The following is a 16,038-nucleotide window of genomic DNA, read 5'->3' as shown; positions in this document are numbered from 1 at the left end:
TCTCCTTCACCTCTCATGTGCATTTTCATAAACGCTGTGAATCCTGTTAACAGTTAACAGTCTGCATATTTTCACTTGCTCTCGTTATTTGTCTTTTATCTTCACACTGCTCCCTTTTCTCTTCTGATTCTGGCACTTCCTGGACATGTTCTGCTGGCGTCTCGTCGACATTTCAGCTCCTCAAAGGCCCGAAAGCTTCCATTTTGGCTCCTCTTCAACTGAAGGCTTGAAGGCCCAAGGTTTCCTCTCTTTAATTTCTTCAAAATTCCACTTTACCCTCTGATCCATCTTTCTATCTCCCTCAATCCTCAAATTCCTTGGAAACACGTTTGTTTTTTCCAAAACAAAGCTGTTTGCAAGGAATCCCGTTCTGCTCTGTTCATATTGACATTAGAGTAGATGCATCGTGTAAAATGGTTTTTATGTATTTAGGCTAATGCTGCACTTCAGGGAAAAACATCCATTTAAGCAAACATACCATAAAATGTATAAAGGAAATAAAATCTGATAGCAACAGGTAAACTAAAGGTGGGTCCACACAGGAAGTGATACTTTGCTTTGTTGCTTTAGTTGGTGGCTAGCAGCTGATGTTCCTGTCTTAGGTTGCCTGGGTAACCATTTCATGGATGTGCTGTCCTATCCAGCCAATGCTATCCTGGCTATCTTGGCAGTTGCTTCTTGTCTTGGAATTGAGAAAGGTTTAACTCAGGACCGAGGTCCCTTGCCCTCTAGCTCCCCACGATCATTATTAGACACTGTGAGGTAGCATAACGTAAGCAGCAAGGAAGGTGATAAGTAAACAGCATCAGCAGACTATTTAAGCTTCTTTAAAGTATACTTTATATCTGGCATCTCCATAAAACAATCAACCTGGTAGGCAAAAATCCCACTTGCTTTATACAGGACTTTACCCACACCTGAACCTCGTTAGTCTCTACCATCGAAACAAACAGGTCGGACCAAACAATACAATTCTAAACAAAGAACAGGAATAAGATTATGCGTGAAATTGACAAACTCATTTACTCAGCTAAATGGTTTGAAAAGTAAAACACTGCATGAAATACAACTTAAAAGGCTACTTTAAAGAAAATAATCAATACAAAATGAAAATAACCTTCATTTGGTTACACCCAGTGATGCAATTAATGACCTCATGACCCTATACCCACATAGCAGGCAGGTCTGGCCAGGAGCTGGTATCAAGCCGGCACTGCTGGCTGACTTCTGGCATGATAAGACGTATGTCATCCAGATATGGGCCAGGCCTGGCATAGATGGCACTGTCTATGTGATGGCATGCCACATCTGGCTCGATTGTGGTTTGGTTTATGTGAACCAGGCTCATAGAAAACAGAAAACAGGTCTGGCCCGGATTCAGCATCAAGCTGGCACTTCTGACTGACCGGTGTCATGGCAGAGTGTATGTCAACCAGATGTGGGCCAGGTCTGGCAGTGATGGCACTATTTATGTTCCTATTTTCCTATTTTAGTTAGAGGACCCAGATGCCATGTTGCAATGCTATACTGCTATGGTAGCCAACGTTTCAAATGCAGGTTTGACAGGTTTGTTAGTTTACACTTCATCCAAAACCTAGTGACGGTTTACTCATGGTCACCACCGGGTCGCTGTAACTCAGGAAGTAGAGCAGGTCACCTACTGATCGGAAGGTTAGTGGTTCAATCCCTGGCTCCTCCAGTCTGCAGTTCAGGAGTGTGAATGAATGCAGTTAGGAAGCTCTCAGTTTAGAGAAAGTGTGTGATTGGGTGAATGTTGCATAGAGCACTTTGAGTAATCTGGGAGAGCAGAAAAGCGCTATAAAAGAACAGAGTTTTGTTATGTTACTTTTGCACTATTATGTTCCGGCACATGTTGTTATTACATGGCTTGATTAAGGTACACATTAGGCTGACATCTGGGCCAGCATGTGTCTGCAACTGGCCTTGTGCTGGCCCATGTGTGGGCCACCTCTAGCAAACCAGATCTGGGCCACCAAAGGGCCGTCATTCTTTGCGGCATGTGGGCACATTGTGTGGGCCAGATCAGGGCCATACCAACTTTGCTATGTGGGTATAAACAGGAAGTACTCGGCAGCCCTTCCCATATACCTGTCTTAAATATAGGACCTGAATACATGGACAAACATGGTAATTATAACCAAAGCAACATGAAGAAACATGATTTACCGGACATTTGCCTGTGAACAGAAGAAAATTCAAATGACCTGATGGTTAGTAGTGTTTGCTTTAAAAAACATATGCATGGATTTAACTGCTGCTACCACAAACAAACCCAGGGTAGTGTGTCAAACAAAGTTACACCAGCAATGTCTAAATTAAAGCATTATGGCTGACTGTAAATTAAAAAGGAAGTTATCAATTCGGTTAAGGGACAAGTGGTAATACAAGCAGAATACAAGCTCACACACACACACACACACACACACACACACACACACACACACACACACACACACACACACACACACACACACACACACACACACACTATCGTGGTCTAAACATATCATGCATTATTAGCTCTGTATGCTGCTCAGTAACATTGGATATTTATTACTTACTGTAACTGATGCTCATGTTGGTTGGTGCTGTGGTTTCCCTGCTGTGCTGCTTCTTTTTCTCAGCAGGTGATCGAGCAGATTTTCAGTTTCTTTTCTTTCCCCCTCGTCTTTCTCTTTCCTGGCCCCCTGGTTCTGTACGTTAAAAATCTAAATAATAAAAACTGAACAAACTATGACAGTCAAGTGGACCATTATATCTCCGTCCAGCCTACACATGGGATTTAAATCAGGATAGATCTCAGCAGTTTCTCTTTGCACACAGGGATGATGAACGAACTCTTCTCAGAACTGATTCCCATGTGTCCTTCAGTAACTGTTATATTGTCGAGCAGAGTTTTTGGCGTTTGATGTGAGAAATCGATCGGGTTAGATCGGGCAAAATGTCTAATCTGAAGATACTTAAAAATCTGGTTACCTGTGAGATCATACTGTTGTTCCAGCTGGGTAAGTGAAGCAAAGACTGAAGAGAACAAAACAGGGGGATTTATCTTTGTTGGTTTGCAGAGATGTCAAAGGAGACGAGTATAATACTTTTATAGATGATAGAAAGCATTCACCAAACCTGCATTTAGAAAGGCTGTAATGTAAAGAATCCCATTCTACCTGGTGGAAGGTTTTCTGTGCATCGAGACACAGGATGATCTCTGCCTGAGAGAGGGAAGCACAATATTCCAAACAAAGAATCCACGTCTTCCTTTGATAAAACCAGTTTGGTCTTGGGATGTGATAGAGGGAAGCCAAGCATGTTGGTAGGTGGTTAAAGTGTTAAAGTTGACCTGCTTCACAGGCTGTTCCCGTCTCAGTGGCCTCTGGCCCCACGTCACTGCTGGTCACTTCCTGTGTGGACCCATCATTAGAAGTATAGTTTTCATATTGAGAACAGATCATTACATTAAGCACTGACAGAGCTCTGATGTCATAGCTTTGAATAAATACTTTCATATGTTAAATACTAAAACTAAATGTATCCTTGGAAAGTTGTCAAACTGCTGCCAAATGTAGTGTTTTACACAACGTACTGTGTCATGCAGCCGATGTTATATGTAGTACTCGGCATGCACAGGTAAGCTTACCTGTGCTGTCTTGATTATCACAATAATGCAGCGATAACTTTGTCTTTTCTCTTCTTTTCTTTTCTTTTCTTTTCTTTTCTTTTCTTTTCTCTTCTTTTCTTTTCTTTTCTTTTCTTTTCTCTTCTTTTCTTTTCTTTTCTTTTCTTTTCTTTTCTCTTCTTTTCTTTTCTTTTCTTTTCTTTTCTTTTCTCTTCTTTTCTTTTCTTTTCTTTTCTTTTCTTTTCTTTTCTTTTCTTTTCTTTTCTTTTCTTTTCTTTTCTCAGCCTGTCCTAGTACACGTAGAGAGCAGAGTGGTCCTTCTTTTTCCTCTGTTTCCTCATCATCATCCTCAGCTCTACTCAGCTCTTTCCCTATACCTCCGCCACATCCTGCTCTCAAAGCCTGCTCCACCTCTGAAAAGCTTGCCCCACCTCTGCTAGAGTCTGATATGGGGTCTGCCCCTATCAAACCTACAAGTCTACCGTTTTCCCCAGAGTCAGGTAAAGGGACAGAGATTAAAGTGTAGACCAAGCAGATATTTTCCACACCCTTTACTTTTCCTTACTCTGTCCTCCCATGTTTTCCTCTTTGTTTTCCAGCTTCCTGGCAGACTGAATGGAGGCCTCCTAAATCTCAGGTCCCTCTAGCACAGCTTGCCCACTCTCCTACGTCTCTGCATCCCTTTGTCAGTGATCCTGGACAAGCTGCACTTCTGCAGAAAAAGCAGAGACTAGAGATGCCATGTAATTCTGCTCTACTTTAAACACAGCTCTGCCATGTTGATCAGAGGCTGCTTGCTGTACTTCTCTTTCATTCGTCTCTGTTTTTCCCTTCTTGTTTTCTGTCCTGTCAGCTTCATCTTCTCTGCCCACTGCTCCGCCTTTAGATGAGAAACCCAGCGGAGGGTCTGGATATGTTTCTTTTTGGAAACCTCAGGTCACATCTGCATTAGAGACCGCCCCACCTTCTCTACATCTTTCCTCTGCTCATGTGTTTCCTTCTCTTTCAGTCTGTGAACATGATGCAGGTACATGCACATGGTTAGGTTCAGCACAGAAAAGAATGTAGCTGCTATGCTAGCGTGATGGAACATGAACCTCGTTTTTTAGCTTGATTTGTAAAATCGTATCTTTGCTTTTCCTTCTTATTAGAGTTCAAAAGACAGCTGAGCACCCTGAATGAAGAGGATAACCAGTGCACAGCACCCACAGGTAAGCATCAAGTCAGCATTCAGTGGGGTAAGACCTACAGTACGGACTGCACGGCTAACTTTCTGAACTGTATGTTATTAGCCTCTAACCCTGGAGGCCCAGCCAGCCAAAGGTCAAAGCAGGTCAGAGCTTCAGAGAGGAAAAGAGATACAGCGTTTGGACTCGACGCTGCCAAAGCATCAGCAGGGTAAGCTGGCCCTGCAGGCTGCTTGAGTTTGGCACTTTTGAACATTTGCTGTGTTTTCACGATTGTCTAACAATAATCCACGTTCCCATATCACAACATTTTTGCTTACGGTTCTATCAAACTGTAGTTTCGATAGTACTTCATGAGGTGTAGTTATCTTTTTTAATTGGCCTATTAAAATGAAAAACACTTTTTTCCCTCTTTAAGGTCATATTCTCATGTAATTCTGAGCCACTTTATTTGAAGCTGCTGTGTAACAACATTGTCTGGAAGTTATGTTCTCTCTGTTTGTGCTTTGTCAGAACTTTTAATTGGATTTTCATTTTTCAACAAAGTTACAGTGAAACAAATCTGAGTAGATTGTGTTTGTGTGACCAACAAATCCCCAATTTTTCAGTGTAACAAAATGGCATGCTAGCATGCTATGCAACAGTTTCACTGTTGTCCATGTGAGACAAATTTAGGAAACACAAACCAGTGAATTTTGAAATAAACAACGATCATGCTCGTGGTCTCACTGCGCAACTGAGATTTTCCTTTTTGGCCTGGAAACGATGTATTTATCAAATAACCTGCTGAAAGCTCAGAGACTCACATGAGCAGCGATCACCGAAAAAACACACATTTAGTTTATTTTCTGCAAGTATTCAACTTTACAAGTGGAGGTAAAACAGGACTTACTTTAAGTGATTTAAAAATAGCATCTGAACTGTAAAGAGTTACACAAGAAGATGATTTTGGTGGGGAATAGAAAAAAAGTATTTATTTATTTATTATTACATAATGTTTAATGTGACTCAGGAAGTGTTGCTTTTAATAAATGATAATAGTGTCATAATTGTAAGAAGAACATGTATTTACTGAGCAACAACGCGGTGTACAAGAAAGAATGAACAAAACAGCTTCGAGATCAAGAAAATAAATTAATGCAATAAATGCAAAAATACTTCAAAGCTGTACAAATGGTGAGCTCAAGCAGGAATTTGTGCAGCTTGATGCAATTTTTTATTACAATATATAAAAAGCACCCCATGCCATTTCAGTCCTGAAAAAATTCACAGAATGCGTGGCATGCTTTGGAAAGATGGACGCATCGGAGAGCAACTTGTGTTTGTATCTTGCCCAAAGATATTTGGCGTGCAGACTGGAGCAGCCTGGGATCAAACCACTAACCTTCCTTAACCTTAGTAGATGACCTGCTCTACCTCAGAGCAGCTACATCCACCTCAAGGAAACGGTCAACAACATCCACTGAAAGAACATTTCTTTAGTAAGGCTTCTGTCAAGTCGAGTTACGCCTGATATATTGTCTCTAATCAAGCTGCATAAGAAGTCATAAACCTTTCCCATCAAGGCTGCTGAAATTCAAGTCAATCAACCATCATCTCAACTGAACAGGGTTGGAAAGTTATGAGAAAAGGCCAGACCAATCAGATTTTAGATCTGATTTTAGACTCCATGTTAAGAAGACAAAGCTGTTGCTTTAAAAACAGTGTTTGAGTTCCCTGTTTGATGTTTCTCGTGAGTTTTTGAAACTTCTGCTTTTTGATTCTGCTTTTAGAAATGTGATTTGTAAAATGTGGCACTCAATTCCTGACAGGCCACTATTTGTGATTGCATTGTGATGCAGTGATGTGATACATTGTTACATCTAAATGCCAGCTGGCAGAATTCTTATTTGTAGTTTGTATCAGTTGTGTAGTTTTGAACTTTTTTGTGGTTGTTAAAGTTATAAAGTAAGTTAAAGTTACAAAGGAGAGAGAGTGTTGCCAAAGGAGCTGAGATCACTGAAGTCACTTTCAGAGTCACTGGTTGCCATTACGTCAGATTATGGTATTACTGGTATGCTAGGAACAGTGAAACAGTGAGAGCAGGTAAGTGTATGTGGGCGTGATACCTGACCTCTGCTCTGGATGCCATTAATTATGCTCTTTTTATGAGATGAGCTTCAGTTGTTGTTATTGTCACTATTCCAGCAATAGTGATGTTACTGAGCAACACTGGTTGCAGCTAAAAGCACTCAATATAAAGCAAATAAAAAAGTAATCAAAGACTATGCATTGCAACAAAGTCAGAACAAATGACAAAAAAAAGTTGCCCAGTCGCTACTGAATCATCATCAGCAAAATGTTGTGACTTGGTGCTTTGTTTGTGGGGTGCAGTTCTTGAGTGTCTTAGTACTGAAAGGACTGTTTGTTGTGAAATGCATTTGTCGAATTCCATGCATGACATTATGAAGTTATTAAAGGAACAAAGAGTAGTAACAGTGCTTTATTCAAGCGTGCTATTTTAAAAAAATAATTTTAAAATGATTTTAAAAGATTTATATCTACTTCACAGTGACCCTAACCCTGTACCAGAGTTTCACTGTATTATTATGAAGATTATGAACTTGATGAGCGTTGATCTTTAATAAAACAATTTCATATATTTATTATATCATTGTGGCATCCTCCTCCTTGACTGTAGAGTATTGACTGTGACTTTGTATTTACCTTTTCTTTAGTGATGAAAACGTGGTTTTACTGCAGTCAACATGTTCGATTGGTGCTGCAAAACCACTATCCCAAACCCAAGTAAATAACGCTGAACAGCAACTACAAAAACCTCCAAATAGTAGCACCATTCAATGGGAAGAGCTACCAAAAATGACTACAGAAAGTTATCCTGCAGACAGGATCATTCTGTGGGAAGAGCTACCAAAGGTGACTACAGAGGAAATTAGAAAAGCACCACAGAAAGACAGTGAGGTGATGAAAGAAATGGCTGACACGCAGATGGAGACAAATAGAAAAGCTGGGATACTGTTGCCTGGCCCAACCATCAGCAGCACATTTGGATTCCCTACTACTTCTAAACAAACAACTGAATCCCTTGTGCACAATGAATCTACTTGGAAAAAGTCATCAAAAGATTTTGAAATTGCAACCACAGAACTTCCTCTTCACCCAGAAGGAGACGTATATCTAGAAATAGATAAAAATGTTTGCCAGCCTAGTGCACAATGTGTGCAAAGTTGTGTGACACCTGAAACTGGCTATAAACAGGTAAATTTTTTGGGGACCTGTTCCAGGTTGACAAACATTGCTGGCATGCCATCCAAACTGCCACCAGATTATGAAAAACAGTGGCGTGTTGATCGAAAGCTAATCTGGAAGAAACAATCTCAAATACAGCGAATATTACCACCATCTTCATTAGAGAAGAATGAAAGTGAAAAGAAGGAAATGGTTTCACTGGCACGCTCTTGCCCCAGGAAGGCTAGAAATCCAGGATTCCCATCTGTGTCTCAACACAGTTATGCTTTTCTTCGAAAAGGTCCAGTGGATATAAATCACTTTGGTCCAGATGTATGCAGCACACCTGGCTCAGAATCTGTTATTGATAGCAGATCAAAGATGTCACAAGAAGAATTTAGTGCGATGACTGAAAGAGAGAAGGATGGAATTCAAAAACCGGGAGTTTTGACGCCAATATGTCCAGAGCATTCCTCAATAACAGACATGACCGTGATTCCACAATCTACTATAGTAAATTGTGGATTGGCTAAAAACAGCATTTTAGGTTCTTGTCCAAAAATCTCTCTAATTGAAGGCATTCCCTCATTATTGGAGAATCCTTTCAGCAACAACTGGATAACAGATTTTAAACCTTTAGCAGTAAAACAAGCAAAACTCAACCTCATAATGACTGAATATAGCCTTGACCATGGTGAAATGAAGGTAATGTCAACTTTTGCCTCGATTTGTCCAAAAGAAGCTTCTGTCCCAGGATTTCCATCTGTTTTTGCACCGACAGTAATCTGTAATGAGTCTAGAATGCTCAGTCTCCTTCCAGCTTCCCCCACTGTCTCCAGTATAGCTGGTTTTCCATCATTACAAGCTGACAGCAAAAACTGGAACACCATTCATCAACCATTGTGGGAGAAGCCGTCTGAAAAGGAGCTCGTGTTAGTAATGGAGCTCGATAAAATACCTAAAAACATGAATGGAATCGTTTCTCTTGCACAAAGTTGCTCAAGGAATTCGTGCATCTTTGGGTTTCCCTCTGTGCCAAATCCCAGATTGTATAATGTTGCAGATATGACAGATATGGTCAGTCTTTCTTACTCATTCCCCAAACTGTCACAAATAGCCGGATTTCCATCATATTATGATTCAAAAGACTGGATAATAAGCAAGGAACCACTGTTTGAACCAAGAATAAAAGACAAGCAGATGGACAGAGAGAGCAAAATGACAAGTAATGAGAGAGTAATGAAATTGATGGTTTTCCTTGTACCAACTTGTCCCAAAGTTTCAAGTATTCCTGGTTTCCCATCTGTTCCATGTCCCAAAATTCGTGGACTGAATATGGTCAACCTCCTTCCTTTGTGTCCAGTAATTTCTGCTGTACCTGGATTTTCATCGATTGAATCACATCTGAACGTGGGATGGCCATCTGAAACGGATTTATTGATGCACAGACCACAAAGGAATACTCATCTTAGCATAATCTGCTCACCAGTGATCATAGACAAACCAAGCCACATGCTTCCTTTAGTTCCATCTTGTACAAGAGCATCATTGATTCCAGGCTTTCCTACTGTCACTAAATACAATATCCTAACTCTCCTACCCGCTTGCCCGCAAGTATCAAGTTTGCCAGGGTTTGCCTCACTCAAAGTGGGCTTAAAATCCCAGTGGCTTTTAGATCCATATACTTATGGATTTATGCATAAAAATCCAAAGGAGACAGTTTTTCTTAAAGATGTTCCAAATCAAAATGCAGAGATTATGCATTTAATGGCGCCAGCTTGCCCAGAAAACTCCAGAATCCCTGGATTCCAGTCTGCACCCCATTACAATTCCAAGATTAAATCCAGAATAAGTTTTGTACCTTACTGTGCCAGTGCTTCATGTATCAAGGGATTTGCATCCATGACTCCAGTACCAAGCACAGGTTGGCTAAGTGAAACAAAATCAATTTTGTCAAGACCTCAGAAGAAAATGGCAGAAATGTTTGTGGTACTTACTCAACAGGTCAAGTCGGATTGCTTCAACATAAACATGATAGCACAAGTGGGATCTTGCCCCAAAAAAGCCAGAGCATTCGGTTTTCCGTCTGCTCAAATTACAAACAAATCACCAAATATGGTCAGCCTAAACTCTTCTGCTCCATGTGTTTCATGCATCCCAGGTTTTCCATCAGCCAGAAGGCATAGTGCTGAATCTACGAACATACAAACCGCGGCAACATTCAACAAGATCTTGTTTAAAAACCTACGCAATAAAAGAAATAGCATTGGAGAGTTTCCTGCAAAACAAGACCATAAGCAAGATGAAGTTAAGAACATGGTAGCAATGGCTCCATCGTGTCCAAAACTCACTCAGATTCCTGGGCTCCCCAGTATTTTGCAATTGAATCCAACTGCAAAACCAATGCCTGTGCCACCTGCAACTAAGAAGCAAACCTTGCAAGAATTACCTCATGCAGAGTCATATCTCAAAGACACAGGAAATCCTGGTGTTTCTTTTGCACCTGGTAGCAGTCCAAGCACAGAACTTTCATATGGTGAGACATTTGTAATGTTAATATAAAGCTCGGAGTTATCTTTCTTTGCCATACATTTTAATCCATTTGATTTTTCTTTTAAACAGAAGAGAAACTTAAAATTGGTGCCAAGCAAAACATAGAACTTAATGTAGATAATAGGTAAGTGGACGTGCCCGATGCTCTTGCGTTTTTTGCATTTAGTGTTTGCCTAACATGTACTGCTTCGGCCAGCAAATTTAGATTGCATGGTAAACTGACAACAAATATGACGTTGAATTTCATGACATTATAATTTTAGTGCTAATTAAGTTTTAACAGCCAAGCTTTAAAATCCTTTATATTCGGGTCCTCAGAAAATCTGAAATAGAGAGGACAGCAGAGGAAGACCTAACAGTGAAGAAACCATTGGAAAGATCTGAGCTGGTGGGAATCTTAGGTTGGGAACTATTGGAAGCTGAAGGAACAATAACAGAAAAAAAAGGAGAATCCTCTCTATCAGAAAAGGAAAAAGATATCTCTGGATTAGTGGGTGCTATTGTGGGTGTTTTCCACAAAGGGTAAGTGTTCAAACTGAAACCAACTGCATAAAGCATGGGTTGCTTATTAATAATCCTAGACAGAGTTCGATATTTCAATGTCCAGTTCATTCTATACTTGTGACACTGTTTGTGCTCACGGTGCAGTTTTCACTTTATCTTTATGTGCCAACATCCACAGGCTGGCTCTTTTAGTCAGCCTCGTCCACATTGGTCAACCCCTCTCACCTGCTGGGACTAAAAGCCCCCAGCCCTGTAATAAATTGGTGCAATCTGTATGAAGAGAAGAAGGGAGTTTCTTTCTGGAGAATCTGGAGACAAGCGAATGTGCCAGTAGCCTTTGGTTAAATCCAGCATTGTGAAAAAGCAAGCAGTGCCTAACTGGTCTAGGAGTTTGTTGACCTGGGACATGGGGTAAACTGGGGCAATGGTTGAATTTGGTACGTTGGGCTCCAACTCATCTCGATCCTTAACCGAGCTCACCAGAGAAGCAGTTTCAGCCTCTCTCCGTTCTTTTAGGAGGTTGAGGTGGTATATTTGTGTGGCTTCACCCCTGTCTGACCGCACCACTTCATAGTCAATATCAACCACTCCCTGTGTGACCACTGAGGGTCCTTGCCACTTGGTGAGTAATTGTGAGCTTGATGAAGGGAGCAATACAAGATCTCCCAGTGAAAAATGTCTTAGCCTAGTCCCTCTATTGTACAGCCACTGCTGATGTTACTGGGCAGGGGGAAGATTCTCCTGTGGAAACTGGACTAAAGCCTTGCTCTCAGGTCCAGGATGTATTGAATTTTATTTTTCCCTGGGTGAGACCTTCATCCCATTTTTCTTTAATTAGGTCCAACACTCCCTGTGGGTTTCTGCCAAACACCAACTAAAAGGGAGAAAACTCGGTGGAGGCCTGGGCCACCTGCTGCACTGCAAAAAAAGAGGGTCTAGCCAGTGATACCAGTTACTTTCATCCTTGTCTTGACTTCGTTGACTTGTCTTGTTCAGCGACTCCACCAGCTTGTCAGTCTCAGGGTGGTAGACGCTGGTCTTAACAGATTTTTCAGGCTGGTTCACCAGAAGACATTCTGTGGAGGATGCACTAGGCAGACGACTTTTTTGGCTTTATTCAATAGATACAGTTAAGAGTGACAGGAAAGCAGAGAGTGGGGAAGATATGTAGCAAAAGGCCACGGGTCAGAATCAGGGCCAGCTGCTTTCAGCTGTATGGCATATGGCCGCATGCTTATCCCAGTGAGCTAAAATGGCACCCAGAGAAAACCATTCATCACTCGGTCAAAGCTGAGTGTAGTATCTTTACGAGAATGCTCTAGTGGAAAATATTCCATGAAGCAAATCACTGGAACCGGCGGGTTCTCCAGTGAAGGCCCCGTTGTTTCCATCTCGCTAGAGTCCGCATGCTGTGCCTTGAGGCAACTGTTGTTGCGATTTGGCACTATATAAATACAATTCCATTGAATTAAACTGACATGTCCCCCCTACAGACACCCATTAGCTTTCTAAATTCAGTCAAATCTGGTCCCAGCATTAAGGGGTGTGAAAGTCGGGAGCTAACCACAGCCTTAAGTCTGTGCATTTATTTCACCAGCACTATGAGATATTAAGGGATATCCACACTCTTAATTTCCACCCACTCTGCTTCCAACAATGCCCCCGGTCAACACAAGGTTTGGTGAACCAGGGTCTGCTTGCAGCTCGAATCCACCATAGCCCATTGTGTACTCCGTTAGCACCTTACTGCAGCCCTGTACGTCACTCTTGGACTGGGGGAGGGCGTCGGAGGGCCGATGGTGTAGAGTACCTGTCCTGCTTGCTCAGCTACCATTTGAGCGGGTCATGGGTACACAGCATGTCGGGAACTTGGGCGCCACCGTAACATACTCCGTTTAGTCGTAGTCCCGACATGCCACACACTGCTTGTGCTTCTGATGCAGTTTTCACTTTATTTGACACTGTGCCAACATGCACAGGTGACGTTGTCACTCTGACTCCACCTCCACTCCAGGTTAATCAGCCTCCCCTGGCACTGACCCCTGAACCCACTCCACCACCCCTCTCCTGAACTCAAGCCACAGAAAACACCCCACCACAATATTAAACTCCCTTAATTTTCAAATGTGTAGTTTTAAGTGAAGTGAAAACTTTACTAGGCTGCATTTGCATGGGAATACTGGCTTCAGTAATGAGCTACATGCTGATAGAGGAGACAAATTATACATAGTTCCAGTTTTCATTCACTCATATATGAATTCATTTCTCAGTTACGAAACTGTAGCATCAATCTTGGGGCCATCGAACTCTGGGTTAGCTGAAGCTGATCACCAACCCAAGCCTCTCTCTTCTTTGGATGCAACGATGACCCCTTCGGATGAGTTTTTTCAAGTCTTTACAAATTGCACCACTCCCATCGAGGACAGGTGTGAGGCTTCTATCGGCCATACCACGGAGGATACAGAGGAAAGATTACTCACAGGGAAGGTCGCTGTTCAAACACCAATGTGCACTGAAGGTTTACTTCCAAGGCAGCAGACTGAGGTAGAACAGGATGAGGTTAGAGTGGTGTTGTCTTCTTGTCAGCTGGAAAAAGGGTGAGTGCTGGTTGCATGGTGTGTACATTTTTGATAATAACATCTCTATTATTTGGCTTATGAGTGCTTACTGCTCAGGATGCTTGTGATGGTAAAGTCAGCCACTGGAGTATGGAACTGCAATATTGGTCGCTTTGTATATTAAGGTTAACCTTTGTTTCCTGGATGTGCAGCTTTGTTCTAATGACTTGTTGTGTATCAGGATTTGGTTTTGTCTTAATAGGCGGTTGCATGCACAGTAGAAATATGTGACAAAGTTAAGAACAGATGATTCTGAAGTTTGTCCTTTGTTTTCCTTAAGCCCTGAACAAATAAGCATGGAAGAAAATAATGCTACCTCCCAGAAGCCCACATCAAATGAGACACTAACAGATGCCACTAAAGATAGAGAAGTAATGTTGGATGTTGCCTTGGAAGAAGCCTCACGTGATCATAACGTTAGTTCAGATGGACCACAAGGTGACGGTTCAGTACCGCAGCAAGGGAAGAAGCCAAAAAGAAGAAAAGTTCAAGACCCGCCACAGAACGAGTGTGACAGTGAAAACACAGTTCCTAAACGTCCTCTTAGAAAGAAAGATAGTTTAACCCGAGACCACAAACCCAAATTTAATGGTGTATCTGTCAAGTGCCTTCCTGAAGTTGTCCCAGTGGAGTCATTAAACAAGGATGCTAATGCGGAAGTAATATCCACACAACCTGCTACCTACCCAAGCCCACTCAAAAGAACTGACGATATCATCCCCAAACCAGAGCTTTGTGAGAAAACTGGCACTATTTCACTCATTAAGAAGATACAGCTTCCTTCAATTGAGAGTGACAAGGGAATTACACCACAGAATTTAAATGTCACAGTTACGAATTCTGATAAACCAGTCCACTTTGATAGAGCAGCAGTTGGTGATAGGCAAGAACTAAGTCAACCAGCAATAACTTGTGACGCATCTATTCATGCACTTAAAATTAAAACTCCTCAAAAGTCAGAGGATGCACCAGTCACTGTGGAAACTGAAAGCCTAACAGAAACAGCTTATTCTATCCCAAAGCCTTGTATGAATATCCATTCCAGTGGCACCTTCTCTGGTGACCTTTCAGCTACAGAAAGAGCCTCTAAAGCTGATAATGGAGAACAGGCACAGTCAGCAAGGCATGGTAGCCCTTCACACATTTCTTCAACAGCTAAAGAACTGTCAGAGGTGGAACACAATAAAGACCTTCCTCTTCTTTCCCCAGTTTACCAACCAGAAGTAGTGGCTGGTGTACACTTAAGGAAAAGCAGATTAACCAATGAGGAAAATGTTCAAGCAGAGGATAATAATTCCTCAGAGTCTCCAGTAAAACTCTCACGTTTGCCAGTGCCGAAACCAAGAGTAAAGAAACGTCTTAGTGATTTTTTCCCAGACGACACTGAAATCTCCGATAGTTCAGCTGTCACTAACAAGGAATCAAAGGAAGGCCCACCATCACTGGAGTCAAGTACGATATCTGAATTAGGTTTTGTCACAATTCATCAAGAATATGACAATACATTACAATTGGAAAAGGAAGTTCTAGCAGCAATGCAAGAAGAGTTTAGTCAGTCAGGTGGAGATGATACAGAGCACGCTTTCGGTGAGACCACTGAAGGCTGGACTTTTACAGACGAACACGTTTTTACAGATCCCCGTGAGAAGGCTGTAGAGGCAGTAACTGAACAGTATGTAATGGAGAAAGTCCAGGAAGCAAAGACCGATAGGCACCTTGCAAGTACAGTTGCTTCTCAGGATGACTGGCTGCATCTAGACGATAATAAAGATAGTGAACAAATGGAAATTGACCTAAAAAAGGAAAAGAGAGATGAAGAGTTGGACTTTGGCTTTGTGTCTGTCACTGCAGGTTGTTCAGAGTTCAGGTAAGATTAGTCAATACGCATTACGATGTGTGAGGGGGAAACTTTTAACTTGGATGTGTATATATTTTTCTTTCTCTTTTTACATTAAAGTTTGCATCCCTTAAAAAAGTGAAACTAAACTCAAAAATGTTTTTAAATTAGCAACATGGTCTGGAAACTTGTCAGCAACTAATAAATCATTTCTTTTAGAATAAAGATGCTTACATTTTTATAATTTGCTTTGTATTTGTGTTTATTTCCAGGCAAAGGGAAACAAGAGAAGAATTATCAGGTCAGCCTCTACCGATGCCTCGTAATAAGAAGCGTTTGAGTTGTTCTTCCTTAGATGACAGCAAGTCACAAGTTGTTGCCCTTAAGCAGGACAGGAAACCAACAACATCTCCATCTCAGGAGGTACGTTTAAGCTTACTTACCTGTATATTTGTATATGAACAGTTGATCAAATAA

At 41.5% G+C, this 16,038-nt stretch overlaps 1 protein-coding gene across 5 annotated transcripts in view; it reads left to right on the top strand.

The window, feature by feature from the left end:
- Positions 1 to 16,038, top strand: part of ehbp1l1a (EH domain binding protein 1-like 1a) — a 46,252-nt gene that overhangs the window by 15,676 nt on the left and 14,538 nt on the right. For 2 of the 5 annotated variants that reach the window (XM_087837860.1, XM_087837862.1), the window contains exons 9-20: positions 177 to 239; positions 3,919 to 4,134; positions 4,234 to 4,377; positions 4,488 to 4,661; positions 4,786 to 4,845; positions 4,927 to 5,032; positions 7,539 to 10,585; positions 10,672 to 10,726; positions 10,921 to 11,124; positions 13,377 to 13,703; positions 14,005 to 15,591; positions 15,834 to 15,984. In XM_087837860.1, the coding sequence (XP_087693986.1) occupies positions 177 to 239; positions 3,919 to 4,134; positions 4,234 to 4,377; positions 4,488 to 4,661; positions 4,786 to 4,845; positions 4,927 to 5,032; positions 7,539 to 10,585; positions 10,672 to 10,726; positions 10,921 to 11,124; positions 13,377 to 13,703; positions 14,005 to 15,591; positions 15,834 to 15,984 (6,134 nt within the window). The remainder of the gene's footprint in view (positions 1 to 176; positions 240 to 3,918; positions 4,135 to 4,233; positions 4,378 to 4,487; positions 4,662 to 4,785; positions 4,846 to 4,926; positions 5,033 to 7,538; positions 10,586 to 10,671; positions 10,727 to 10,920; positions 11,125 to 13,376; positions 13,704 to 14,004; positions 15,592 to 15,833; positions 15,985 to 16,038) is intronic. The other 3 variants (XM_087837861.1, XM_087837863.1, XM_087837864.1) reach the window with 3 other exon arrangements.

This window comes from Neolamprologus brichardi, chromosome 3, assembly GCF_056152115.1.
Source record: "Neolamprologus brichardi isolate AB-2024 chromosome 3, ASM5615211v1, whole genome shotgun sequence".
NCBI lineage: Eukaryota > Metazoa > Chordata > Actinopteri > Cichliformes > Cichlidae > Neolamprologus > Neolamprologus brichardi.
This window is presented reverse-complemented; position numbering and strand designations above follow the sequence as displayed.